The 26,692-nt window shown below is 42.0% G+C and overlaps 3 protein-coding genes across 4 annotated transcripts in view; 1 reads left to right on the top strand and 2 right to left on the bottom strand.

The window, feature by feature from the left end:
• Window positions 1-1,843: 1,843 nt before the first annotated feature.
• Window positions 1,844-6,688, bottom strand: styxl1 (serine/threonine/tyrosine interacting-like 1). The gene is made up of 6 exons (XM_060879649.1): window positions 6,674-6,688; window positions 6,463-6,563; window positions 6,009-6,151; window positions 3,705-3,861; window positions 3,463-3,599; window positions 1,844-2,743 (listed from the first exon to the last, which is right to left on the bottom strand). The coding sequence occupies exons 1-6, from the start codon at window positions 6,686-6,688 to the stop codon at window positions 2,082-2,084; spliced, it is 1,215 nt and encodes a 404-aa protein (XP_060735632.1). The 3' UTR covers window positions 1,844-2,081.
• Window positions 6,689-12,489: 5,801 nt separating this feature from the next.
• si:ch211-248a14.8 (uncharacterized) lies at window positions 12,490-21,410 on the top strand. Its single transcript, XM_060878953.1, has 5 exons — window positions 12,490-12,674; window positions 13,794-13,906; window positions 17,273-17,480; window positions 19,424-19,721; window positions 20,357-21,410. The coding sequence occupies exons 2-5, from the start codon at window positions 13,854-13,856 to the stop codon at window positions 20,743-20,745; spliced, it is 948 nt and encodes a 315-aa protein (XP_060734936.1). The 5' UTR covers window positions 12,490-12,674; window positions 13,794-13,853; the 3' UTR covers window positions 20,746-21,410.
• Window positions 21,411-21,559: 149 nt separating this feature from the next.
• ecd (ecdysoneless homolog (Drosophila)) overlaps window positions 21,560-26,692 on the bottom strand; it is a 9,918-nt gene continuing 4,785 nt past the window's right edge. The window contains exons 5-12 of one of the 2 annotated variants that reach the window (XM_060878942.1): window positions 26,642-26,692; window positions 26,327-26,452; window positions 26,164-26,249; window positions 25,474-25,577; window positions 24,578-24,809; window positions 23,584-23,651; window positions 23,279-23,481; window positions 21,560-21,921 (exon numbers count right to left, since the gene is read on the bottom strand). The exon at window positions 26,642-26,692 is cut by the window's right edge and continues 78 nt beyond it. In XM_060878942.1, coding sequence (XP_060734925.1) covers window positions 21,724-21,921; window positions 23,279-23,481; window positions 23,584-23,651; window positions 24,578-24,809; window positions 25,474-25,577; window positions 26,164-26,249; window positions 26,327-26,452; window positions 26,642-26,692 — 1,068 coding nt within the window. In that variant the 3' untranslated portion in view covers window positions 21,560-21,723. The remainder of the gene's footprint in view (window positions 21,922-23,278; window positions 23,482-23,583; window positions 23,652-24,577; window positions 24,810-25,473; window positions 25,578-26,163; window positions 26,250-26,326; window positions 26,453-26,641) is intronic. The other variant, XM_060878943.1, reaches the window with a different exon arrangement.

Genomic DNA, 26,692 nt, shown 5'->3' with positions numbered 1-26,692 from the left:
TTAATAACGTATAACAGTTTTAGTATATTGTTAACCAAATGGTAAAATGCTAAAAATTTAGTAAATGACTCATCACTAATTTAGGGGAATATTAGCTTGGATGCTTTGCAGGTTTCACATCAGTGGTTTTGTTCTTTGGTGTATTTTGGCAACTACAAATACAGAAAGCAAACACTAACACTACTGTCAAAAATAATAATACAAAAATAACAACGTTTTTTTTTCTAGCCTAAATGTACAATCTTTCAAACCCAGCTATGTAGTATCTATGAATTCCTTAATATCCCTCAATATTTGTCATGTTTTTCATTGTCCTCTAGAGATGGTGGAAAACAAATAAATTAGCAGTAAATTCTGATTTTGTTTCTATAATCTCAAAAAGAGTGTAGCAGGAGTGAAGTAAACTTATCCAAATCTATTTTATATTAACTTTTTTATTCTTTCCAATGTCATTCTGAGCAAAATGATCAATCAAATTATTATTGTTGTAATGTTTTACTTGTAAAATAATCTGCAGTCTTATTCTAACAGATTGTCTAGAGCAGTGGTTCTCAAACGTTTTGAGAAAAAGGGACTTCTTAAACTGTAAAATATGTTTGATGGACCCCCTCAGTAAAGATGTCTTTCAGGAAAATGACTAAAATGTTTTAAATGACATTATTTTTGGAGCCATAGGACTTTTTGTTCCTGAAATGTCCACTAATAGAAGACATTAGGTCTATATACAGTATGCTATGCTTCACAGACACCTGAAGGACCCCACTTTGAGAACAACAGGTCTAGAGAATGGGTTTTCACTTCCATTCCTAAAAAGAATCTTCTACATTGTGTACATTTTCAAGTTTTCAGTGTTTTAAACCTAGCATAATAATCCAGACCAGGAGGGAGAGCAGGAAATACCAGTGGTTCCTCAAGATTCATGGGTAAAAGTCCTACATCGGTTCCTGATCAGTGAAGTTTGGTAAGGATGAACAACACTGGGATTCACTGGTCTAATTAGTGGAGTCAAGTGTGGCTCTTGCTTGGCGGAAGAAAAAAACCTACAGAAAAAAACTGTTTAAAAAACAAAACCCCTATCTAGTTTTTACAATTTCTCTATTCTATATGTCCCCAACTTTACTATTTGAAATGCCCTGCCAAAAGCTATAATATATACCAATTGCATTTTAACCCTTGGCAGATGTTTTTATCCAGAGTCACAACTGAGCTGAGCAGATGGCGGGCCAACAGTGGCAGTTTGGAGGTACACAGATTCAAACTCACATCCTTATTATCCGGCGGCCAGAGCCCTAACAATTGTTCCACTGTCCTGGACTGCAAAATACCTTATTTAGTTTCTTCTGGATGATTCAAATGCTTGGAACATTCATTCATTCATTCATTTTCTACCGCTTATCTGAACTACCTCGGGTCACGGGGAGCCTGTGCCGATCTCAGGCGTCATCGGGCATCAAGGCAGGATACACCCTGGATGGAGTGCCAACCCATCGCATTCATTCACACACGCACACACTACGGACAATTTTCCAGAGATGCCAATCAACCTACCATGCATGTCTTTGGACCGGGGGAGGAAACCGGAGTACCCGAAGGAAACCCCCGAGGCACGGGGAGAACATGCAAACTCCACACACACAAGGTGGAGGTGGGAATCGAACCCACAACCCTGGAGGTGTGAGGTGCTTGTTCCAAGCGTTTTGAATTGACAAAGAGAATCAAATACTGACTTGGTGTAGCTCTTCAAAAGGCACATATCATTTATGTCTGATTTCTGACATTTCATTTGCTGTGTAACAATTATCCAGTCACCCAGTACTCAGAGTTTTTTTGTCCTGTCAAAATAAGATTGATAATCTATGATCATTTACCCCATTTACCCTAAACACCATTGACCCAGCCAGTAAAGGTCAGAAGACTAGAACTCTTCAAGAAGTTAGATCTCCATGACACTGCACGCTTAATGTAACCAGCTAACGTTTCCTTATTCTATGACTTTCTGAAATCTTGAATATAATTTGTGTATATGATTCTGCAGTCTTCAGAAATCTATTTATTTATTTTTTATATTTTTCAAAAATTGTTCAGAGCCGAATGTCATCAAGCGAGGTTAGGCGCCTCCCAAACAATTGCTCCTCATATGCTGAGAGTTGACGAAGGAACCCAGCATTCGGTGCTGCACACGTGCGCCTCTCTTTGAGCCAACGGAAAGCGTGCAGTAGAGACCAGTGGCGCTGTTCCATCAGGAAGCCCAGTGTCAACACTGAGCTTCGGCTCCGTCCCAGGCTGCAGTGCACCAGTACACGCCCTCCAGGTGAGCCTGGTGAACCCCTTAGGGCTGCTGCAATAAAACGAGAAGCTTCTGGAAGCGCCTGGCGAAGGTCCTGTTGGGCATCATCGCTGAGTCGGAGTCGCAAATACCTCAGGACATTAGGGAAGGCATCTGAGATTTCGGCAGTGGCGTTGACCACATGTGTGATATGCAGGTTTTTAATAATGCGGTAGTCCTGCGCTTGCGATGCAGAACCTTGGTACAGTGCACCTTCCAGGATCTCAGAGGGATAGATGGTAAGGAGACGGCGCTCAGACTCGAGCAGAACCATCCGAGGTGTACACAGGAAGGGGTAGAGTGAGTGGAAGGCTGAGTAGCCTCCCAGCAAGATGACTGGGTCCATGCCAAGGGCACTCAGCTGGAAAAAGCAGTGCTGTAGGGTAGGGTTGTCGGCACGAGCCTCTTGACTGCCTACTGTACAAAACAGAAGAAAAGAAGACAGAGACTTAATAATGAACTGACTTGTAGGGATCTGGCTATACATTATTTGTACACGAGATGTCAAAATTGCATCAATTTAACTTTGTATGTTCTGATATCTTATTTGATGTGCCAAGTGGATGGTATTGGAGTTTTTGCCTAGGACTCTTGAAAATGAAATTTTTGTAATTGCTGAAAGTTCTGACAAATGACATGCCATACACTGGCAACTAATGAGGACTGAAAATGGCCTTGCATACCAGGGGACATCCGTTATGGTGCAGAAGGCTTGGAGTTACAGGCTGGTACTCGACAGGCCAAATGTCTTTGAGAAGGGGATATCAAAATATAAAGTCCAAGTTTTTTTTAAATCTAATTAATGATTTTTTATAAATAATGCCATGATGTCTTACCTAAAAGACAAAAACTCAGAATGTTTTACCATAGTGTTGTTTTGAAGAAGGATGTTTAAAAGCCGTGTTGTTTTCTTACCAGTGCCCTAAAAAGTTTCTGGAAAATCCTTGCAGGATGAATTCTGGCATCTCACAGTATGCATAGCATCTAGGGTCCTAAAATGTATCTAAAAGTCCTTTGGCATTATTGTACTACCATTACCATTGCACTAGAGCTGAATTATGGTATCTCAGTGGTCCCTTGTGGAATGAAAAGCTTCTAAAATATCCAGATCTTTAATTATTTGCAGATCATGATACCTGGACTGTGTCCTTCTTCTGCATACAGCAGAATGATGGAAAACTCCTGTAGCTGGACACAGCTTATCAAACAGCCAAGATCTGGGTGAATGACGGTCACACTGGCACGTGCCGTAACCAGGTGACTCTGCTTATACCTGTGTTTCAAAAGAGATTAGGTTCATAAGAGGACAAACCGTACTTCACATGATACTTACAGTATGTGCGGTAAATGGGCTGGTCGTGTGTGCGGCATGTGGTACCTGTCTGCAGAACGACAATCCAGAATGAGCATGTAGTACGGGTCATGGAGTGCTGGTTCCCCAGCTTCAGCATTTAACAAGTTGTACACCTGCTGTGGAGTCACATAGCCTCTCTCTATGTCAGCTTTTTCTGGAAAGGCAGGAACCAACAACTCCTCTACAACACACACACACAAACAATATAAACACATACACAAACATACAGATCCTGTGCACTTCTAGTTCAACAAAGTGAAAGTGACGTGACATACGGTGACCCGTACTCAGAATTCGTTCTCTGCATTTAACCCATCCAAAGTGCACACACACACAGCAGTGAACACACACACACACCGTGAACACACACCCGGAGCAGTGGGCAGCCATTTATGCTGCGGCGCCCGGGGAGCAGTTGGGGGGTTCGGTGTTTTGCTCAAGGGCACCTCAGTCGTGGTATTGCCGGCCCGAGACTCGAACCCACAACCTTAGGGTTAGGAGTCAGACTCTCTAAACATTAGGCCACGACGTCCCCCATCATGTACCATCATGCAATACAAAACATTCGAGATGTAACGCAATTCTGTTCTCTAAATCTATAATGGAAGGGCACTGGTGGTTCAAATGGTTAAGGCTTTGGGTTGTTTATCAGAATGGGGGAGTTTCAAGCCCCAGCACTACCAAGCTGCTACTTTTGGTCCCTTGCGCAAGGCCTTAACCCTCTCTGCTCCTCGTGTTCTGTATAATTGCTGTCCCTGTGCTCTGACCCCAAGCTGCAATATGCAAAGAAAAGTATATGTACAGTACATGTGACAAATAAAGAAATCCTCTGAATATGTACTACTTAAAAGCAGTCAAAATATCTGCAATAGTATTTAGAATTAAACCCAAAGTGGCCGTGGCCTATATTTTTATAATTATTTTAATTATAGATGAAACTTACTGGAGACCCATGGAAACACTGATAAAAAAAAAAACAAATGTAGAATTGTCATCATATTTATACACAAACAGTCTGCCAAACGGCGTAAATATAAACGCTACATCGCTCCAGTTCATAGCGAATTCAACTAAAGAAGTGCGACTGTTATAGTTTTCATTCCTATGTATGTGGTTATTAATAGCGCTTGCCAATTTATTAAATTTAATTCACTCACTCACTCTCTCATTTTCTACCGCTTATCCGAACTACCTCAGGCCTAATCCTGTGCCTCAGGCGTCATCAGGCATCAAGGCAGGATACACCCTGGACGGAGTGCCAACCCATCACAGGGCACACACACACACTCTCATTCACTCACACAATCACACACTACGGACAATTTTCCAGAGATGCCAATCAACCTACCATGCATGTCTTTGGACCGGGGGAGGAAACCGGAGTACCCGGAGGAAGCCCCCGAGGCACGGGGAGAACATGCAAACTCCACACACACAAGGCGGAGGCGGGAATCGAACCCCCAACCCTGGAGGTGTGAGGCGAACGTGCTAACCACTAAGCCACCGTGACCCCCAATTCAATTCAATTCAATTCAATTCAATTCAATTCAATTTAATTCAAGTTTATTTGTATAGCGCTTTTTACAATTCACGTCATCTCAAAGCAGCTTTACAGAACATAAACACAGAACAAAAGGTAAATATAAAGAATAATATAAAGATTAATAGAATACAAAATTCAAGATTAATATTAGATATATTTAGTTCACAATGTGTTTGTGTTTATCCCCAATGAGCAAGTCTGAGGTGACTCAGGTGACTGTGGAGAAGAAAAATTCCCTTAAATTGGTAAAGGAAGAAACCTTGAGAGGAACCAGACTCAAAGGGGAACCTCATCCTCATAAGGGTGACACCGGAGGGTGTGATTATAAATATACAGTCTGATAAATATTGAATTGATGCAAAAGATCACATGGAGTTCACATCTCCTCTTTAGTATCGCAGAGTCTAACTGGAGCTGGTAACTGGAGTCTAACTGGAGGCTTTATGTGGTTCTATTTTCAAAAATATATATAACAAACTAATAGCCTTATTTAAAACACAGCAGGCAGCTAGTTAAGGATGTATGAACGAATGCTGAAAATGCAACATCAGAACCATTCAAGCTTCATTCCAGCAAAGTAAAAACATCTTTTTGCAGTGTCCAGCAGGATCCCAGTCCAAATGCACACGTCTAGTCTTAACCTTTGAACATATTGGCATGCTTTTACAGAAAAAAATAAATGCACCTCCTATTCACATCTGTAATTATATTTATTTAGAAAGGTATTCGCATTCGGTCCCACACCTACAAGCAAGTTATATTAACACAACATCATGGTGCCAAACCTTCATTGTTATTCTGAGAGCCTTGAATGATGTCATTGCGAGAGGGTTTGACAATGCCATTCATCTCTGGACAGGAGGCGCTGTTTTCTCCCGGCACAGAGCTCCGAAGCCCAGTGGAGGTGACGATACGGCATTTATCAGACCTGCAGGTAGGGGGAGGTATAGAGAGATGTTTAAAAAGGGCCAGAAAGAAAGAAAGAGAGAGAGAGAGAGAGAAAGAGAGAGAGAGAGATGGAAGAATAAGGGGAAATATGTAGATATATCAAGATATGTATATAGATTCCAATCTTTCATTTTTATTCATTAACATTTTTTATCTGGACCCTCCATACTCCTGGGAAGTCCGTTATAAGAGGTATGGTGAATGTTACACTACTAAGTTTTTTGTTTAGCTTCTTATCATTTTAAGCTTAAAATATATTTAAAAAAAAAATAAGCACCTAAAGGAACTCACCTGGACAGTGCAATGCCCATGTTTTTTGACGGGAGGCATTCGGGATCCGCAGCCTTCTTCACTGCTACGGGCCAAAAGGTAGAAGTGTTGATACAACCATCCTGACACACACACACACAAACACACACACACGGCTGAAAAAGTTTGCAGTTGATCCAAATCACCCTACAAGAACCAAAATCCTCAACGATCCCGAGCAATAGTGTAGAACCTGGCTCCTGGCCATGGTGCTCGTTTGTTCTCCATGTGAAAAAAAAGCGACCGTTTTTTTTCTTTCTTTCTTCTCGTTTGTTCCTATCCCCTTCCTCCCGTCCTTATTTTAGTAGGTTGCCGTGGTTATGCGGCAGGGTGAAGTGCTCTACATGAGCCTGGGTGAGCTGGACGTGACAGGTCAGTGTGTCACACACATCCACACACTACACACATGCAATATCCAAATGGTGCTCACGTTTCTCTCCACTTGCTTCTCTTTTTTTTTCTTCCCATCCCAAGGCACCCAGAGAATGTTCCAGCACCAGTTGTGTTCCGCTTCATGAAGATTTCTGACCTTCGGTGAGAAGTGACCAACCCTGTGAGGATCCTGAGGCATCTAGAGATGTTCCAAGTTGTGTTCTGCTTCATGAGGATTTCAGACATTTAAAGAGAAGATGCCGACTTCATGTGGCGTTTGAGGACAAAAACCTCCTCATCAATACACAATTATCAGACTGTATATAACTGTAGTAAGGACATTATTCATAATAACACTCTCTGGTGTTTATAACAGTTTATAATCACACCCTCCAGTGTCACCCAAATGACGATGAGGTTCCCTTTTGAGTCTGGTTCCTCTCAAGGTTTCTTCCTCTTCCATCTAAGGGGGTTTTTCCTCACCACAGTCACCTCAGTCACCTCAGATTGTTCATTAGGGATAAATACAAACACATTTAAATATAAGTCTAATATTAATCTTGAACTTTTATATAATATTAATCTTTGTATAATAAACTTTTTGTACAGTATTTGTTCTGTAAAGCTTCTCCGAGACAATGTCCATTGTTAAAAGCGCACTACAAATAAAATTGAATTAACTAAATCAAACATGGGGGTCACGGTGGCTTAGTGGTTAGCACGTTCGCCTCACACCTCCAGGGTCGGGGTTCGATTCCCGCCTCCACCTTGTGTGTGTGGAGTTTGCATGTTCTCCCCGTGCCTCGGGGGTTTCCTCCGGGTACTCCGATTTCCTCCCCCGGTCCAAAGACATGCATGGTAGGTTGATTGGCATCTCTGGAAAATTGTCTGTAGTGTGTGATTGCGTGAGTGAATGAGAGTGTGTGTGTGTGTGTGCCCTGCGATGGGTTGGCACTCCGTCCAGGGTGTATCCTGCCTTGATGCCCGATGACGCCTGAGATAGGCACAGGCTCCCCGTGACCCGAGGTAGTTCGGATAAGCGGTAGAAAATGAATGAATGAATGAATGATTGTCACTCCACAGATTCTGCATATGTTCCACCTCCATTTTCATATTTCTTCTTATGATGATCATCTTAGTGTACACCAAGTTTGTAATTATTTGTTTCAAGCAACCGTTTTTAGAAATGTTGGCTTTTAAGACATCGAATCCCAATCCACAATGCTCTCTAGTGGCTAAAATCAGAGGTGTGTTGACGTTATCCCAAAGCCACCAATCAGCCATTTTTTTCAAAATGAGAAAAAGTTTAAAATATATAGAATCTGATCTTTCGAGTAAGATCTGTTTGTTTGTTGATTGCTACAGCATTGTTTTAATACTTAGACCTGATTGGTCAGAAGTCAATAGTGCAGCGGCAAAATCGCCAGGTTGTATTAAAGGTGGGGTCTCCGTTGTTTGAAAGCCAATGTTGACATTTGAAATCACCAAAACAAACACGCCCCTAACCCAAATGGGTCCCACCCCTGTATTGATAGCTCCGCCCACACATACATACGTAACCCAGGCAACTAATGGAAAGAAATGTGTCTTTATCATAGCTGAAGGGAAGAACAATACGATTGTAGATAAACAAACAAGTAAAAATGACACAGAAGCATAATCATGTAAAGGACAAAGACATATATTAGTTCTGTGTAACAAAACAAAACCAACGTTACTCACCTATCGAGAAGGAAAAAAGCGCCTCGGCGTCTTAAGTAAAGTTGGTCACATATTCACAGATTGGAGTTTCCCGAGTCAATAACTCCTGAGCTAAACACTGTTACTACACAAAACACGGTTGTAGCTGCGTCTCTACATTACTACGATAGAAAAGAGGTGTTATTTGTGTAGTAACAGCGTTTAGCTCAGGAGTTATTGACTCAGGAAACTCCAATCTGTGAATATGTGACCAACTTCCTGCTCCTTCAGTTCTCTCCAGCGCTGGAAAGCTGATCCTATATTAACACATCCTACTTCTTACCTTATCGTAAGTCTTTCTTCTCTTTCTTTCTTTGTTTTTATCCTCCGTGTCAATGTTAAAACCGCTTTCTGCTAATGTCACACATGCGCACTGAACACTCTCTCCGCCCATATTGACAAGACACGCCCCTTTCTGCTCATTGGCTACACGTTATTTTTGATTTTTGTTTAGCTTGTTGTCCCGACTCAGATTTCTGAAGCATTTCTCAAACAACGGAGACCCTACCTTTAATGCCCATGTTCTAACTTTTTGTTTCCATAGCAACAGTTTTCACATAGATATCTGTTAATTTATTTACTAGAGTCTAGAGTGTCAGCACTTTGTAGCGGTCAGATGAAGTTATATCTGCTATAAAGTAAGTGATAATACAGAAGTTAGACAATATTAGACAAGAAATCCCCCAAGCTGCATCACACTATTCCCTGTGTTGTTTATTTGCTATAACAGCAAGAGTTGTATTCCTCTAATACTACAGCAGCTCATTCATAAACACTGCAGCTTAGCTGATTAGCAAACAGGCATTTAGCTGTCTACTTGTGATTGTCTGTTTTTTATCCTCGCACGCTAACAAACACGACACGTTATGTTGAATTCTAACATGAAGCCGTCGTTTCAACACTAGAGTTCGGGGCTGTTGTGTAACAGTAGAGAGAAACGTGCGAGAGGAACGAACGGGGGGAGCGAGCGTGTCACTGGCAGATGGTGCGGCCCGGACAGAGATCACACCGACTCCTTCTATAATGTATCACAGCGACTATCAGCGGTTAATTAATTATTCCATTTTATTTTTATTCTGATATTCCGTTTATATAACTTATCTTTTATTTTTATTATTTATTAAAGTTTTAGGTGCAACATTGCATGCTAGCTACAGAAGCAGTACCACTCCTGCTAGTGTGAAGTACCGCAATATGTATGATGTGTTTTTATATTAAAAAGAAAACAGTGAAGTTCAGAATGAGGATGAGGTTCTCTTTTGAGTCTGGTTTCTCTCGAGGTTTCTTCCTCGTATGATCTCAGCAAGTTTCTCCTCACCACCTAGTCCACTGGTTTGCTCATTACACCAGCAGATAGAGGAAGAAGGTCAGCATCATTAGCATGAATAAGACTCATCCAGGCCAATCAGGTCCAGCACCAACAGGATGAGGAACATTTTCTATCGTAGAGCTGTAGCCTCCATCACATCCTCTTCCTCCCATCCACCATTTTCTCCACCCCCTTTCCGTGCTCAGGTACAGTAGACAAATACCTTTATGTCTTCCTCATAATCCCCAGAACTGTGAACATACACACACAAGGATGTAGTGTGTGAATGCACGATTTCACTAGGACACAATTGCACATTACTTATTATTCCTAGAAGCTCTATATAAGTAAAGTGGAACTGAACTGAGTAGGTAAAGTGGCTAAATCTGTCATTTCCCTGAAGTAACACCAGGGGGCGTTCCAGTAAAGGTCTGTTTATATACTATACCATGTGTCTATGTTTTGTGCTCTCACATGTGTCCTACACTTTGTATTTCAGTCACTGGGTTTTTCTTTAGTGTTTTCCTGTCTGTTCATTTTGTTATTTTTTTTAATAAACCCCTGTGTGTCACCTATCCCTGCGTTTGGGTTTGGATTTTGTTCCCACGGAGTCGTCCGTTTCTGACCAAATTATTCAAAATTAGGCATAGAATGAACGCTGTGAAAGATTATACCATCAAAAGTGTAAAATGGAAAATGAATAATAAGTGTGTATTCTGGAAAAATGAACTGATTTGGAACAGTTTTGCAAAATTGTCCTCATTTTGTAGGTAGAAAAAGTCAGAAAATAAATGTGATTCATTCAGGAGGTATTCAGGATAGACTTACTATCAGATCTCGGTGTAAGATGGTAAAACTCTGTAAAAAATACTGAAGGCAAAAGATCAATTGCGATAGATTGTTAAAGGTTTTATTTTAAATAATTAACACGTAAAATATTTAATTTAAAAGGTTTAATTTCAAAGATTTATATTAAAACATGAATGTTTTTGTATCGTGACACCTTTATTAAACATTTGCAATTGCTAACCATTCTATAGGTCTCTGTTCTAAGACCTGAGTGAACCATTTGGTTTATGACATTGCAGTGGAAGGACAACACACACACACACACACACACACACACACACACACTGAGATATACTCATTCATTATTAGACATTTTTCTGGTTCTTAGTGTGACTTGATTATGTTATTGATTGTGTGTGTAGTGTGTGTCTGTGGATGTGGTATGTGAGTAGTGTGTTTGTAGTGTGGGTGTGACTGTGTATAGTATAGTGTAGTGTGTGTGGTGTGTGTGTGTGTGTGTGTGTGTGGGCATGTGTGTGTGGTATGTGAGTACTGTGTTTGTAGTATAAGTGTGAGTGTGTGCGGTATAGTGCAGTGTGTGTGTAGTGTGAGTGTGTTTGTGTGTTGTATGTGAGTACTGTGTTTGTAGTGTGGATGTGACTGTGACTGTGTATAGTATAGTGTTGTGTGTGTGTGTGTGTGTGGTGTGTGTGGTATGTGAGTACTGTGTTTGTAGTATTGGTTTGAGTGTTCGGTATAGTGCAGTGTGTGTAGTATGTGTGTAGTGTGAGTGTGTTTGTGTTTGTGTGTATGTGTGTAGTGTGCATGTGAGTGTATGCAGTGTAGTGTAGTGTACTGTGTGTGTAGTATGGGTGTGTGTGTGTGTGTTTGTGTGCGTGTGAGTGTGTGTGTGTGTGTGAGAGAGAGAGAGTTTGAGTAGTGTAGTGTGTGTGTGTGTGAGAGAGAGTGTGTGTAGTTTAGTGTGTGTGTGTGTGTTTGTGTCCGTGTGAGTGTGTGTTTGTGTCCAAGTGAGTGTGTGAGAGTGTGTGTAGTGTAGTGTGTGTGTGTGTGTTTGTGTGTGTGTGTGTGTGTGTGTGTGTGTGTGAGAGAGAGAGAGAGAGAGAGAGAGAGAGAGTGTTTTTGTGTGTGTGTGTGTGAGAGAGAGAGAGAGAGAGAGAGAGAGAGAGAGAGAGGAAGAGAGAGAGAGTGTGTGTGAGAGAGAGAGAGAGAGAGAGAGAGAGAGAGAGAGAGAGAGAGAGGAAGAGAGAGAGAGTGTGTGTGAGAGAGAGAGAGAGAGAGAGAGAGAGAGAGAGAGAGGAAGAGAGAGAGAGAGTGTGTGTGTGTGTGAGAGAGAGAGAGAGAGAGAGGAAGAGAGAGAGAGTGTGTGTGTGTGTGTGTGAGAGAGAGAGAGAGAGAGAGAGAGGAAGAGAGAGAGATAGTGTGTGTGTGTGTGTGAGAGAGAGAGAGAGAGAGAGAGAGAGAGAGAGAGAGAGAGAGAGAGAGAGAGGAAGAGAGAGTGTATGTGTGTGAGAGAGAGAGCGCGAGAGAGAGAGAGAGAGAGAGGAAGAGAGAGAGAATGTGTGTGTGTGTGAGAGAGAGAGAGAGAGAGAGAGAGGAAGAGAGAGAGTGTGTGTGTGTGTGTGTGTGAGAGAGAGAGCGCGAGAGAGAGAGAGAGAGAGAGTGTGTTTGTGTGTGTGTGTGTGAGAATAAAGATGATGATGTAATTGAGCAGCTTGATGCTTGTCTGCTTATATAAACAGGGAATGATTAAAGTCTGCGGCTGCTCTGTCCACAGTCCACTGTTTGTTGAGCGTTTAGCACATGGAGCACTGCAGCAAACACACAGGTGATTTACACTCGTCTCTCAGGGCCGAACGTTTCCATACGCAAACTATTATTAAACTAACGGATCATGTGGATTAAATATGTGCTTTTGAAACGTTTGCTATGAGACATGTCAGCTTACGAAGGCCAGAACTGTGAAGTGAGTATTTTTTATATATATACTGTATATATATATAGTCCTGTGTTTTGGGCTTTTATATATTATATAAAATCTTTTCCATTACGTCTACTATCATCTATAGCATCTAATGTATATTTTAGTAGCGTGCAAAAAAGAAACTGTGTCACTGCTATTTTTATTCATTATAGCTTCATATGTCATTACAGTATAGAGTTATAAGGAGATCATTAAAAGATGCAGAATAAGAATATTCATTCGTTCATTCATTTTCTACCACTTATCCGAACTACCTCGGGTCACGGGGAGCCTGTGCCTATCTCAGGCGTCATTGGGCATCAAGGCAGGATACACCCTGGATGGAGTGCCAACCCATCGCAGGGCACACACACTCTCATTCACTCACACGCTCACACACTACGGACAATTTTCCAGAGATGCCAATCAACCTACCATGCATGTCTTTGGACCAGGGGAGGAAACCGGAGTACCCGGAGGAAACCCCCGAGGCACGGGGAGAACATGCAAACTCCACACACACAAGGTGGAGGCAGGAATCGAACCCCGACCCTGGAGGTGTGAGGCGAACGTGCTAACCACTAAGCCACCGTGCCCCCCAAGAATAAGAATATATTATATAATATTTTTTCTATTTCAAATTTAAAACCAAATTCAGAAAAAAAACAGGATACAAACATGAAGTTCGACTGAAAATTGATAAATTAAGAAAGACATGAGGGGTGCACGGTGGCTTAGTGGTTAGCACGTTCGCCTCACACCTCCAGGGTTGGGGGTTCGATTCCCGCCTCCGCCTTGTGTGTGTGGAGTTTGCATGTTCTCCCCGTGCCTCGGGGGTTTCCTCCGGGTACTCCGGTTTCCTCCCCCGGTCCAAAGACATGCATGGTAGGTTGATTGGCATCTCTGGAAAATTGTCCCTAGTGTGTGATTGCGTGAGTGAATGAGAGTGTGTGTGTGTGCCCTGCGATGGGTTGGCACTCCGTCCAGGGTGTATCCTGCCTTGATGCCCGATGACGCCTGAGATAGGCACAGGCTCCCCGTGACCCGAGGTAATTCGGATAAGCGGTAGAAAAGGAATGAATGAATGAAAGAAAGACATGAAATGAATTTCTATGTATGCAGGATCTCAGTGTCTGATGCCCAGGGTTGAAAAGCTCATATGAACATCACAGGACAGGCAGTATGGGGACCTGGCATGGCTGCGATGGATATATAAGCATCCTTATCTCCAAATGGTATTCTTACATCTTATTTATGTACTGTAATAGTAACACGGTCTGTTTTAGTAATGCATCCAGAAAGGCTACAGTATCTCATATACAGTAAGCACTTTGTCCAACTGTGTTGAGCAGAAAAGCATCTCAGAATGCACAACATGTCAAACCTTGAGGTGGAACAGAAGGACACTACATCGGGTTAGTGTTAATTTCGTCAGACGAGACGAGACGAAATATGTTCGTCAACAACCTTTTTTTTTTTCATGACTAAGACGAGACGATGACGAGACTGCACCACTGTCCAAAAACGCTGACTAAGACTAAATTAACATGCATTATTGTTGACGGAAAAAGACGAGACGTAAATGTTTTGTATAAAATAAAAACTAAGATAAAATCTCTCTTCGTTTTCGTCTACAATTGTCTCTGCTTTTTCATCAGCTGTTACGCCTTTAAAATATTCAGAACGAGTTCGCGGCTTTGCGCTGTTTAGTGTGTGTGTAGAAACAATTCGTCCACACGCCGCTCAAAAAAAAAAACTCCTGAGCGCAAGTCCACCCCTGGTCTAGTCAGGCTTTTTGTGTTAAATTATATTTCCTGTCGCTGCACAGGCTCTTTTATTGTACATGACAGCTTATGTCCCGATGACCGGTCTTTGCATTACGATTAAAAGCCGTATCAATAAAGTAAAAAATGTGATGTGCAGTCAACAGAGTCGATCCTGACCTCCCTGGGGCCCTAAGCAAAATTCTGCTAAGGGGCCCTCCTACTGTACCTCGCTCATTTTAAAAAAAGTTTGCTCCATCTCTCGGTCAAAGAGTAAAACAATACAGAATTGAATGATGTATAAACAAATCTTTATTGAATGGTATATTTTAAATAGAATTTTGAGTTGAATATTAGCAATAGCCCCACTTAAACTGCCTCCCTCAGATTCCTCTTTATCCATTTTCAAATATAAAATACTATTTATAATATGATTTACCGTAATCATACATAGTGATACCGTATCACTGTGTTTTATAGTATGCATGAGAGCAACACTTGATCCCTGATGGTTATTATTTACTGAGGGATGTGCGTTCATATTGACCTGGCATTATGCCCACTCCAATGTAAATCCATTGGTTTCCATATTGCATTAACGTTGTTGTAACCTTGATTGAGAGACTATAAACATTGTCATTAGGAGCGCTATTACGCTACATTTTTGTACTGGTCCACACACAGATGTGGCTGCTGGAAAGCGCGGGTGTCATTTCGTGCACGATATTGCACGCGCATATGAACGCATGTTCACGCGTGGCGCGGTTATTGAGCTGCCGTTTATAAACACTGTTGCCCTTGGGCGTTTATTCAGGCGAATGTTCACGCAATGAATTGTTGTGTGATGTTCAGACAGGCCAAGAGATGCACTGTCAGCACTGCACAGCTAATTTAGCTAGTCAGATAGAGACTAGAGACAGAATCACGTCAACTTAACTTTACTGTTATTTGCTGTTGCTGACATCAAACTTGAAAAGAACACAAGTTTACCTGATTGCTGTTCTCGCATTTCACTCTCATGTTGTTTCTTTTTTCTCTTTTCATGGCCAGATAGATAGCTCCGCTTCATATTGTCATCTACACAGTAAACATTAACACGCGCTGTAAAATGAGGCAGGGGGAGGCGGGGCCTTGCGTAATTTGCGGGGCCCTACGCAACTTGCGTAGTGAGCGTACAGGGCCGATCGGCTCTGGCAGTCAAGTTCGAGTGTATGCACTGTTTAAACGAGTGTTCTCAACTTCTCACTGATACTTTTGTGATTTGCGGACTGTAAATAGGATGTATTTTTCAGTTTTTTTGAGTATATTAATTATGTCGCTTTGTAGAAGCCAACGTTCTGTTTTCCTATTTGAGCTTAGACAAAAATTTATCAAGAGTAACTCCTCCTAGAGCTTTCAAGCCACATGAACCAAATTCGGATATATTGTAGACCCTGGTCTGAAGTTTGTTGCTATTACTTTTCTAAGCGATCCGAGTACCAGTACTTCCGGTACCGGGTCTCAAAGTGGGCTTTTTTCCCATAGACTCCCATTATAAACTTTGGAGGTTTATAACTCGGCAAGCTTTCGAACTTTCTACACCAAACTCGGCCAGCTCCTTTAGGGTGATACTCTGAACAAACTTTTAAATTGGTGTACCGACTGGCCTTTCGGTTGTGCCGAAGCCCCGCCCCCAAATTATGCAAAATCAAAAAACTTTTTACAACATGGACATGTGACATAAACACTCAAAACACTCAAAACAATGAGGGGAACTTCCTCAAGGGTATTCTGATGACGTCACGTGACAACAAAAAACATTAGCACAACATGGACATGTGGCATATAAAAACACTCAGCCCAAGGAGGGGATAAGCGTCGCAGGTTTTCAGTAGACATCACATGCTCATCTCCACTTGCCTCCAAATGTTTTGGCACCCTAGCGCTCCACTAGATTTCACAAGTTGTATGTCCACTTGCCTCCAAAAAGCACCGGCCTTTGCGAATACTTGCCTTGTCAAAGCCAACATCAAAGTTTGTTGCCACGAACTTTACAAATCTAGTTTTATTTCTGATTTGAACAGAAACATGAGACACAAGGCAACCAAAACAGTTTTAAAAACCTTTGTAACTTAAGTTGTCAGTCGGAGTCTGTTGGGCCCCAGCTTTTGAGTTGTGTTGGTTAAAATAAAATACTCTTCAGAACAGGTTAATCATTTGTGAATGTGTCTCCTAAATCAGAAATTGAAAACCAGACACGTTTAACATTTGCTTTCAACAAAAATCATTCAACAAGTGTATTTTGTCAGGTAATTATGACATTTAACCAATGTTTGAGATGTGAAACACTTTTTTTTACTGAAATGTTTATCAGTAATAATCTCAGTAATAATGTGTTATTTAAAAAAAAAGACTACAATTTTTTGACTAAAACTAAAAAGACTAAAAATTAAAAGACTTTTAGTCGACTAAAACTTGACTAAGATACCTTGAGTTTTCTTTTGACTAAAACTAGACTAAAATGACGAGACTTTTAGTCGACTAAAAATTGACTCTAATTGATGCAATCAGATCAACGTGAATTAGAATCTCAAAGCCATAAACAAATAATGACCATACACATTATTAACATGGTGTTTTTAGTAAAATGCTTCATCAGCGTACAAACACCTAAACAAATTACTGTGCTAAGATTAGCAGCGAAGTCTAATAGTAAGCTAGCTAACAGCGTGCAATCTCATGATTAGAAACCAATTAAGCTAGCAATTTAAGTTTGAATTAGCACACATCTCTGTAGGCATCTTTATTTTCTCTGTAGTCTAAACTGCTGGTGTTTTTTTTTCTTCTTCCATTTAACAGTGTCTCATTGGTGCAGACACGAGGTCCAGCGTCAGTCAGAGCATATGCATGCGATGTCTATAAATCCCTGGCCCCGTTAATGCTCTACGCTGCCATCCTGGTGGTCGTTGTTTTGTATGCGCTCACAGATCAGCTCCACGACTTTGTGTGCAGGATCTTCTTTCCACAGTACCACTACCCATACACTGCGCCTTTTGCCCTCATACAGGTACAGTTACGTTTACTCATCTTAGATCTACACGGAAAATTCACAGTATATTCTGTACTGTAGACCTGTACTCAGAATTCGTTCTCTGCATTTAACCCATCCAAAGTGCACACACACACCATGAACACTCACCTGGAGCAGTGGGCAGCCATTTATGCTGCGGCACCCGGGGAGCAGTTGGGGGGGTCGGTGCCTTGCTCAAGGGCACCTCAGTCGTGGTATTGCCGGCCCGAGACTCGAACCCACAACCTTAGGGTTAGGAGTCAAACTCTCTAAACATTAGGCCATGACTTCCCCCATATAATATAACTGATGATTTGACACTGATATCGATACTGCATGTGATGAAACATGTCTAATCCAAGTTGATGGATGATCTTTGTTGAAAATTATATGGAAGCAGTGACCAATCTCCTGACTTATTATTTTAAATGATGACTTTATGATCAGACATCTATATCAGAGGAGCAACTGAAATCCATCCGATCCATACAGCTTAATTTTAGTTGTGCATCATTCATTCATCTTCTACCGTTTATCCGAACTACCTCGGGTCACGGTGAGCCTGTGCCTATCTCAGGCGTCATTGGGCATCAAGGCAGGATACACCCTGGACGGAGTGCCAACCCATCGCAGGGCACACACACACACACACACACACTCATTCATTCACTCACTCACGCAATCACACACTAGGGACAATTTTCCAGAGATGCCAATCAGCCTACCATGTATGTCTTTGGACCGGGGAGGAAACCGGAGTAGCCGGAGGAAACCCCCGAGGCACGGGGAGAACATGCAAACTCCACACACACAAGGCGGAGGCGGGACTCGAACCCCGACCCTGGAGGTTTGAGGCGAACATGCTAACCACTAAGCCACCGTGCCCCCCTGTTGTGCATCATTTTCATACAAAATTTTCTCCATAGCTTATCTGTAAGTGCCCAGAGGTACCTAAAAGTTCTAACTCAGCTCCTTCCTGCATGGGAATCACATATTCAGTATGATTCAGGCTTTTGGTCTCATCACAGTGCTGAAAAAGCACTGGTTAAAATAGTAAATGATTAATAAATGTTCAGGGCTTGTGATGAGAATCGTGATTGTGTTACTTGAGCTCACTTCACGGGTTATTACCTTTTTATTAACAAGATCGAATAAATTACAGTGTGTATGCATACAATTTGTATGTAAATTACATACAAATTAATTTTTGTGTCTGAAAATCACATACTGTATAAAAACTATTAGAACTAAGAAAACTAAAATATTAACACTTAACATGCACTAATTATATTATATGAATAAAAAAGAAAACCCCAAACAATCTGACAATAAGGTAAAAACAATAACTACAAGGAATCCAAATTTCCATTGTGAAATATACAAACAATAATCTTGTACGTGGGGGGAGGGGGCATGGTGGCTTAGTGGTTAGCACGTTTGCCTCACACCTCCAGGGTTGGGGGTTCGATTCCCACCTCCGCCTTGTATGTGTGGAGTTTGCATGTTCTCCCCGTGCCTCGGGGTTTCCTCCGGGTACTCTGGTTTCCTCCCCAGGTCCAAAGACATGCATGGTAGGTTGATTGGCATCTCTGGAAAATTGTCCGTAGTGTGTGAGTGCGTGAGTGAATGAATGAGTGTGTGTGTGTGTGTGCCCTGCGATGGGTTGGCACTCCGTCCAGATTGTATCCTGCCTTGATGCCCAATGACACCTGAGATAGGCACAGGCTCCCCGTGACCCGAGAATAGTTCGGATAAGTGGTAGAAAATGAGTGAGTGAGTGAGTGAGTGAGTGAGTGAGAGAGAGTAATCTTGTACGTGTTTGTGTGTTGCTGCTCTTCTGTGCTAAGATTTTGTACGTCATGTCCTTCTCGTTACTTACACTTCATATCCATGATTGAAGTAGTTTTGATCTTTGAGTAGTTTTGAACCCATTTTCTCAGGTGCTCCTGAACATCCTGGCCTTGCTGGGTCTTCGTTCTCTGGGTCTTGTTCAGCTCAATACGTTCTCTTGGAGACTAGCTGAGCGGCTGATGGTACCTGCTGTTTGTGGTGCTGTACAGTATGTTCTAGCGATGTGGGCGAAGGCGAGTGCACACTCTGGATTGTACCCTCTCACCGGGCGGCTCCTCCCGCTCTTCACCCTGGCATTTGGTCACCTGCTAGGAGTCAGAAAGCCTAAATCCGCCCATTTCACCTGCTTACTCACGGCGATCACTTTCACCTCTATCGGAATTACAGGTAGGACGACTTCGATTCCGAGCATGAACCAGGTTCGGGTAAGGGTGGGATAACGGGGCTCATCGGTTTGCGTCAAGATCTCAATACATCCTGGGTAATTTCTCTTTGTTATATACAGAAGTACCATATCGTCGCTGTCGGGTGGAATCCTCGTATCTCCAAAACCGTTACTTTTCAGGAAATTTAAAAAAACGCCGTACCTTATCTGCAGTGCACAGGGTTTAGTCCGCGTTCCAGTGGATTGTCTTGCGCTAAATTCCTGTCCTCAGACGAGCACCAGAACTAGCAGGGGTCAAGATTTTTTTTTCTTTGAGCCCAGTGTTTTGAAGACATTTACCTCAGAAGACGTGTTGATTCGTTGCGACTCTTCTTGAGGAGAAATATGCCGTGAATCTCTCCCACGGAGTGAGGAAGAGGTGGACAGTTGAAGTGTCCAATGGAGTTATGAGATTTGCGCTCAAGCTATTTTCAAGACTTTAGATTGGTTAATAACTTGTAAAAATAACAGACCCACGTGGGGACTGACCAATAGCATCGATATGTGAAAAAATATGAAATTGACAAAATTTGGACATACGAGGTTTCCGCCCGACAGCGACGATATTAATAAAATATATATGTGTGTTTGTCGCCAGCGTACGACGGCGTTTACAACATGGAGCTGCTGGAATATATATACTCTCCTCTCAGTCTGGTCCTTCACAGTCTCTCTCTGGCCTGGCTGTCTAAAGTCGCCCAGATCGAGCAAAGAAATGCTACAACTTCTGACCTCTATTACACCCTGACAGTGACCCAAAGTGCGTTGCTGTTACTGCTGTGTGTAATGCATCCGGACACTCCAAAAGCGATCGCTCATGGCAGTTGGCACACTCTGCTCTTCCTGGGATACATGTTAGCCGTGCTGCTCCTCGGCTCTGTACAGATTTTTCTAGTGGGCATGACGGCACTTAGGTACTCGCCGCTATCCGCGGCTCTTCTACACTCCGCCAGAGGACTCGCAACACCTCTTATTAACTTATTGTAGCACAAAGACAACAACCAGAGAAGACGGTCAATAAGTCATCATTAATTTCCCCTTCGCTAAATCCTAGTTGGGGGGCACGGTGGCTTAGTGGTTAGCACGTTCGCCTCACACCTCCAGGGTTGGGGGTTTGATTCCCGCCTCCGCCTTGTGTGTGTGGAGTTTGCATGTTCTCCCCGTGCCTCGGGGGTTTCCTCCGGGTACTCCGGTTTCCTCCCCCGGTCCAAATACATGCATGGTAGGTTGATTGGCATCTCTGGAAAATTGTCCGTAGTGTGTGATTGCGTGAGTGAATGAGTGTGTGTGTGTGTGCCCTGTGATGGGTTGGCACTCCGGCCAGGGTGTATCCTGCCTTGATGCCCGATGACGCCTGAGATGAGGCTCCCCGTGACCCGAGGTAGTTCAGATAAGCGGTGGAAGATGAATGAATGAATGAATGAATGAATAAATCCTAGTTATCGGCTAGTTACATTAGCTAAACGATGTGTTGGAAGAAAAATGCACCACCATCACCATACAGAAGAGCGGACAGATGAACATCACGTGTTAAACAGGCAGGAGTCAATGTTTAGCTGAGGTAAAGAAACATCAATAAAATGTGATGTGTAACCTAACAAACCTGTGAATGTGTCACTGGTTTCGCTTGGGGTAAATAATCAGACAAGATAAAATCGCAAATGATTGACACGTGTGTGCGGAATTCCTGTTCATGTCGTTAATACAACACTACCAGCATGTCTAAAATCCTCAGAAAGTGCAAAAAAAAACAACATGGTCCTGTTTTTAAATTTCCAAATGATACAGATCGACTCTGGACTGTTGAACAAGTGCTTTATTTGACATCAGGTACAAAAATACACACTTGGTTATATCATGGAGTAGCGCACTACAAATATATTGCCCATATTTACAATTTCCTGTAAAGAGATCAGATGCGATTTTGTATATAAGTGCTTATTCGGGCTGGTTGAGGTTGAGGCCTCAGGAGGGATCAGAGTTAGGGGGCAAACGCAAGCCGAGGCTGTGCAGCAGATTGGAAGCGGGTCCGGCGAGACCGGCCTGAGAAGACAGTGACTCCAGCAAATTGGTTACCAGGTTGATGTCCACGTCTAAGGGCTGGAGATCGTCTTCGGTCTGCGCGGAGCTTCCTGCTGTGTCTGCGCTTGTGTCGCCGCCCTGCTGGACACAGCAGATAAAGACGTTCTGAAGTTTGCAGAAACGCTGAAAATGCATCAAGTTACAAACAAAACTTGCTTCATTTTTATTAGGTTGAGTTCTCACTTGTTTTGTGGTTGTTCCTCGACACAAAAAGTAAAATATGTTGCATAAAAATAAAATCCGGTCTCTGTCTGTCTGTCTGTCCATGTCTCAGTTTCTGTGCCTTCGTTTGTCTCTAACTGTCTATCATACCATCTCTTGTCTCCTACTCCCAGTCTGTCTGCCTCAGTCTGTGTGTCTGTCTCGGCCCGTCTCCATTTTTGTCTTGCTCCCTCTGCCTGATTCTCTGTCTGTCTGTCTGTCTGTCTGTCTGTCTGTCTGTCTGACTCTCTGTCTGTCTGTCTGTCTGACTCTCTGTCTGTCTGTCTGTCTGACTCTCTGTCTGTCTGTCTGTCTGACTCTCTGTCTGTCTGTCTGTCTGACTCTCTGTCTGTCTGACTCTCTGTCTGTCTGTCTGACTGTCTGTCTGTCTGTCTGTCTGACTGTCTGTCTGTTTGTCTGTATGTCTGTTTGTCTGACTTTCTGTCTGTCTGTCTGACTCTCTGTCTGACTCTCTGTCTGTCTGTCTGTCTGACTGTCTGTCTGTCTGTCTGACTCTCTGTCTGTCTGTCTGTCTGACTCTCTGTCTGTCTGTCTGTCTGACTCTCTGTCTGTCTGTCTGTCTGACTCTCTGTCTGTCTGTTTGTCTGTCTGCCTGACTCTCTGTCTGTCTGTCTGACTCTCTGTCTGCCTGACTCTCTGTCTGTCTGACTCTCTGTCTGTCTGTCTGACTCTCTGTCTGTCTGTCTGCCTGACTCTGTCTGTCTGTCTGCCTGACTCTGTCTGTCTGTCTGTCTGACTCTCTGTCTGTCTGTCTGACTCTCTGTCTGTCTGTCTGTCTGTCTGTCTGTCTGTCTGTCTGTCTGTTTGTCTGTGTCTCTGATCCAGTCCCATTCTGTCTGTCTGCCCTGTGTGTTTGTCTCCCTCTCTCTTTCTGTTGATCATCTTTATCTCCATCTGTCTGCCTTTATCTCTGTCTCTCTAGCTCCATGTTATTCTCCATCTGTCTATGTGCTTGTCTCGGTCAGTCTGTCTGTCTCTTCTGTCTTCGCTCCTGTCTATCTCTCTCTCACTCTTGCCATCTTTCCTCCATTGTTTCCTGTCTTTCAGTTTCACTCACTGTATCTGTGTCTCCATGTCTAAGTCTGTTTTCTCATTCTGTCTGTCTCGATCTCTTCCCGTCTCCCTCTTTTGTCTTTGCTCCTGTCTGTCTGTCTGTCTGTCTCTGTAGATCTCCGTCCCACGTTAAGTTTATTGTAGACGAGCTGCTGACACTCACTTTGCCGTTGTACGCGAAACTCTGTCCGACGTTGGTGCTTCGAAGCTCCCGGTCCATCTCGTCCATGTATCTCCTCAGATTGTCCAACGTCTCTGTTTGCTCTTCAGATCCTTCTCCCTCTGCTTCATCATCGCCATCATTATCATCATCATCATCTTCATCTTCATCAAAATCATCCGAGTCCAGCTCCTCATCTTTACCACCTGACATTGACGATGATGCAATAATAAATACTTTATGTCTGTTTAGACATTTTACCGTAACAAACGTGTCGCCACGAGTCAGGAACCAGAGACGAAACTCACCGAGCAGTTTGTCCACGGCACCTGTCACGGCGTCGGCATCGAAACTGAACGGCTCCGACAAACACGACCTGAAACCCAAAGAAAAAAAGCACTTCCTTATACACCGGCTTATTAGACCACATTTTACTAAACTGCTAGCTGTAGAAATACATCAAGCTCAAGCACTAAACATTTATATATAAAAAATAAATAATTCTATATCCATTATAATAAATATTTATTACTATAAAGTTATTATTATTATTATTATTATTATTGTTGTACCAGGAGTGGAATTCATATAAAAGCCTTAAAGGTGGGGTCTCCAATTCAGAAAATGAGTCGGAACGACAAACTAAACAAAAACAAAACTAACATGTCACACATGCGCGCTGAACGCTCTCTCCGCCCATATTGACAAGACCCGCCCCTTTCTGCTCATTGGCTAGTTTTGCTTTGGCTAGTTTTGATTTTTGCTTAGTTTGTCGTTCCGAATCATTTTCTGAAGCATTATTTATACAAATATAAATATAAATACAAATTATACAAAATTATTTCTAATTAAAACATTACATTTATGTTAACAAATGTATTAATTAAATAAAAAATTGAAAAAATTAAAATGAAAATGATTTGTGGCGGTTTTAATGTAATCAGAAATAAAATTATATCGCTCGATATTTATAAACAAACGTAAAAAATTTATGTTTTTGATTAAGTTTTAAATTTATTATTTTATAATAATTTTATAATTATTATAAAGAATTATAATTTTAATTTATACATTTTGCCTTCGTTTTTCTTTTGTTTTGTTTTGTTTTTTTTAACAGAAATGGAGCAATAATAAAAAAATTTGAAATAAAAAAATGCTTTTTTAAAACAATCTTAACAAGGATTTTTTTTACAGGCTGTGTGATATTTTTAATGTTGCACTCTGTACTGGTGTAAAAAAATAAATATGGATCTGCTTCCTTTCTGAGTTAATGAATGATGAAGATGAAGATGAAGATGATACCGTGGGAATTCAGCTCCCTCGTGTGACGACATGGCGTTTATGAAGTCCTTCATCCCCTGTGTCACAGCCACTAGAGTAAATCCAGCTTCCTCTTCATCCTGCTGCTTCTCCTCCTCTTCCTCACTTCTTCCTGCTCTACATGTGACTCCTTGACCCTTACTTGACCTTTGACCCCCTCTTTCCTCCAGCAACCTCTCAAGCTCATCTGGGGTGAGGTTTATCCAGTCATCACCTGTATGTAGGGGCACGGAGAGAGAGAGAGAGAGAGAGAGAGAGAGAGAGAGAGAGAGAGAGAGAGAGAGAGAGAGAGAGAGAGAGAGAGAGAGAGAGAGAGAGAGAGAGGGAGAGAGAGAAAGAGAGAGAGAGAGAGAGAGAGAGAGAGAGAGAGAGAGAGCGAAAGAGAGAGGGAGAGAGAGAGAGAGAGAGAGAGAGAGCGAGCAAGAGAGAGGGAGAGAGAGAAAGAGAGAGCAAGAGAGAGAGGGAGAGAGAGAGAGAGAGAGAGAGAGAGAGAGAGAGAGAGAGAGAGAGAGAGAGAGAGAGAGAGAGCAAGAGAGCAAGAGAGAGGGAGAGAGATAGAGCGAGAAAGAGAGAGCAAGAAAGAGAGGGAGAGAGAGAGAGAGGGAGAGAGAGAGAGGGAGAGAGACCAAGAGAGAGGGAGAGAAGGAGAGAGGGAAAGAGAGAGAGAGGGAGAGAGAGGGAGAGAGAGCGTGAGAGAGGAAGAGCAAAAGAGAGCAAGCGAGGTAGAGCGAGAGAGAGAGAGACAGAGAGACAGAGAGAGAGAGAGAGAGAGAGAGAGAGAGAGAGAGAGAGAGAGAGAAACATCTCAAGTATAATATTAAAAGCTTTAGTATAAATACAGATATACACACTGAGGACACTGAGAAGAGGAACATTACTGTCTTCTGGTGGGAGGTGAGCTTCATGTTTCTTCAGTTCGTCTAGACTGTAGGGGGCGCTCTCTAACACCTGCAACACCTCCTCACCTGGACCTTTAACACAACTACCACAAGAAATAATAACAAGAAATAAATAAATAACAGTATTAATAAATAATAATAATAATAATAATAATAATAATAATAACCAGCATTTATCAAGCACTTTAAATTACAATCCATTCAAAAATGGATTTTTTTTGCACATCAAGATTTCTAAAACCAAATAATAATAAAATAACCATAAAATAAATAAGTAGTAATAATGATATGGCAAAATATATAATAATAATAATAATAAATGTATTATTATAATATTTTGTTATTATAAAAAAATAAATAATAAATAAATATGTATATATATTACATAAAATATTAGGAATAAACTGATGCTAATAATATTTTTGAAATTAATATAACTGCTTAAATATATTGTTCAAATTAAAATAATAAAAAAAACCAAAAAAAAAACATATAATTTCTAAAAAAAAATAAATGGCCAAAGACACAACAAATATAAAATGTAAAAATATAAAATATAAAATGGCTCACACGCCTGGTAACCATGGTAACTAAATTACAGTACGGATAACTTGAAAATAAACGGCGGCAAAAAGCCTGATAACGGATTTGAGTCACGTGAACACTCACGTCTGCGAGCTGGAGAGAGACTGCTTAAAGAAACTCTCGGCTGCCTTCATGAGCTCTCTGTAGCGGACCGAACCTTCCAGTTCCTCCTGCACACACAAGCGCTGCTCAGTGAGTGTCGAATAAAGCGGAAAGCTGAACACTTTTATTTCTCGTCTCAATTCACCTTAAAGTAACCGTTCCTCTTCAGGCTTTCCAGGAAACCTTTCCAGAGCGGGTCGGAGATCACGGGAGCCTCAGGGTGCGTCGCCGTGCGGCCACTTTTACTGCACAGGATCTCGAACCCGTGAGCCTACAATCCCAAACGTCGCACTGCTAATTCATCGTTATGTAAATTATTATGAATTCTGATGATATTAAAGTGTTAAGTAAACAAACACTCGCGTCGAGTCATGCCGTAGCATGATCGCTGTGTGATATCCGATAACGTGAGCGGTTGGTTTTTATTGTGTGTCCGCTTTACGCCACATCGTTGTCTTACCAGCTTCATGCCGAGTTGGTGAGCTTTGTATTGAGAGTGTGATGGAGGGGG

The sequence above is a fragment of the Tachysurus vachellii genome, chromosome 10, assembly GCF_030014155.1.
Source record: "Tachysurus vachellii isolate PV-2020 chromosome 10, HZAU_Pvac_v1, whole genome shotgun sequence".
NCBI classification, from domain to species: domain Eukaryota; kingdom Metazoa; phylum Chordata; class Actinopteri; order Siluriformes; family Bagridae; genus Tachysurus; species Tachysurus vachellii.
Note: the sequence above shows the minus strand (reverse complement) of the source record. Positions and strands in the feature narration are given on the sequence as shown.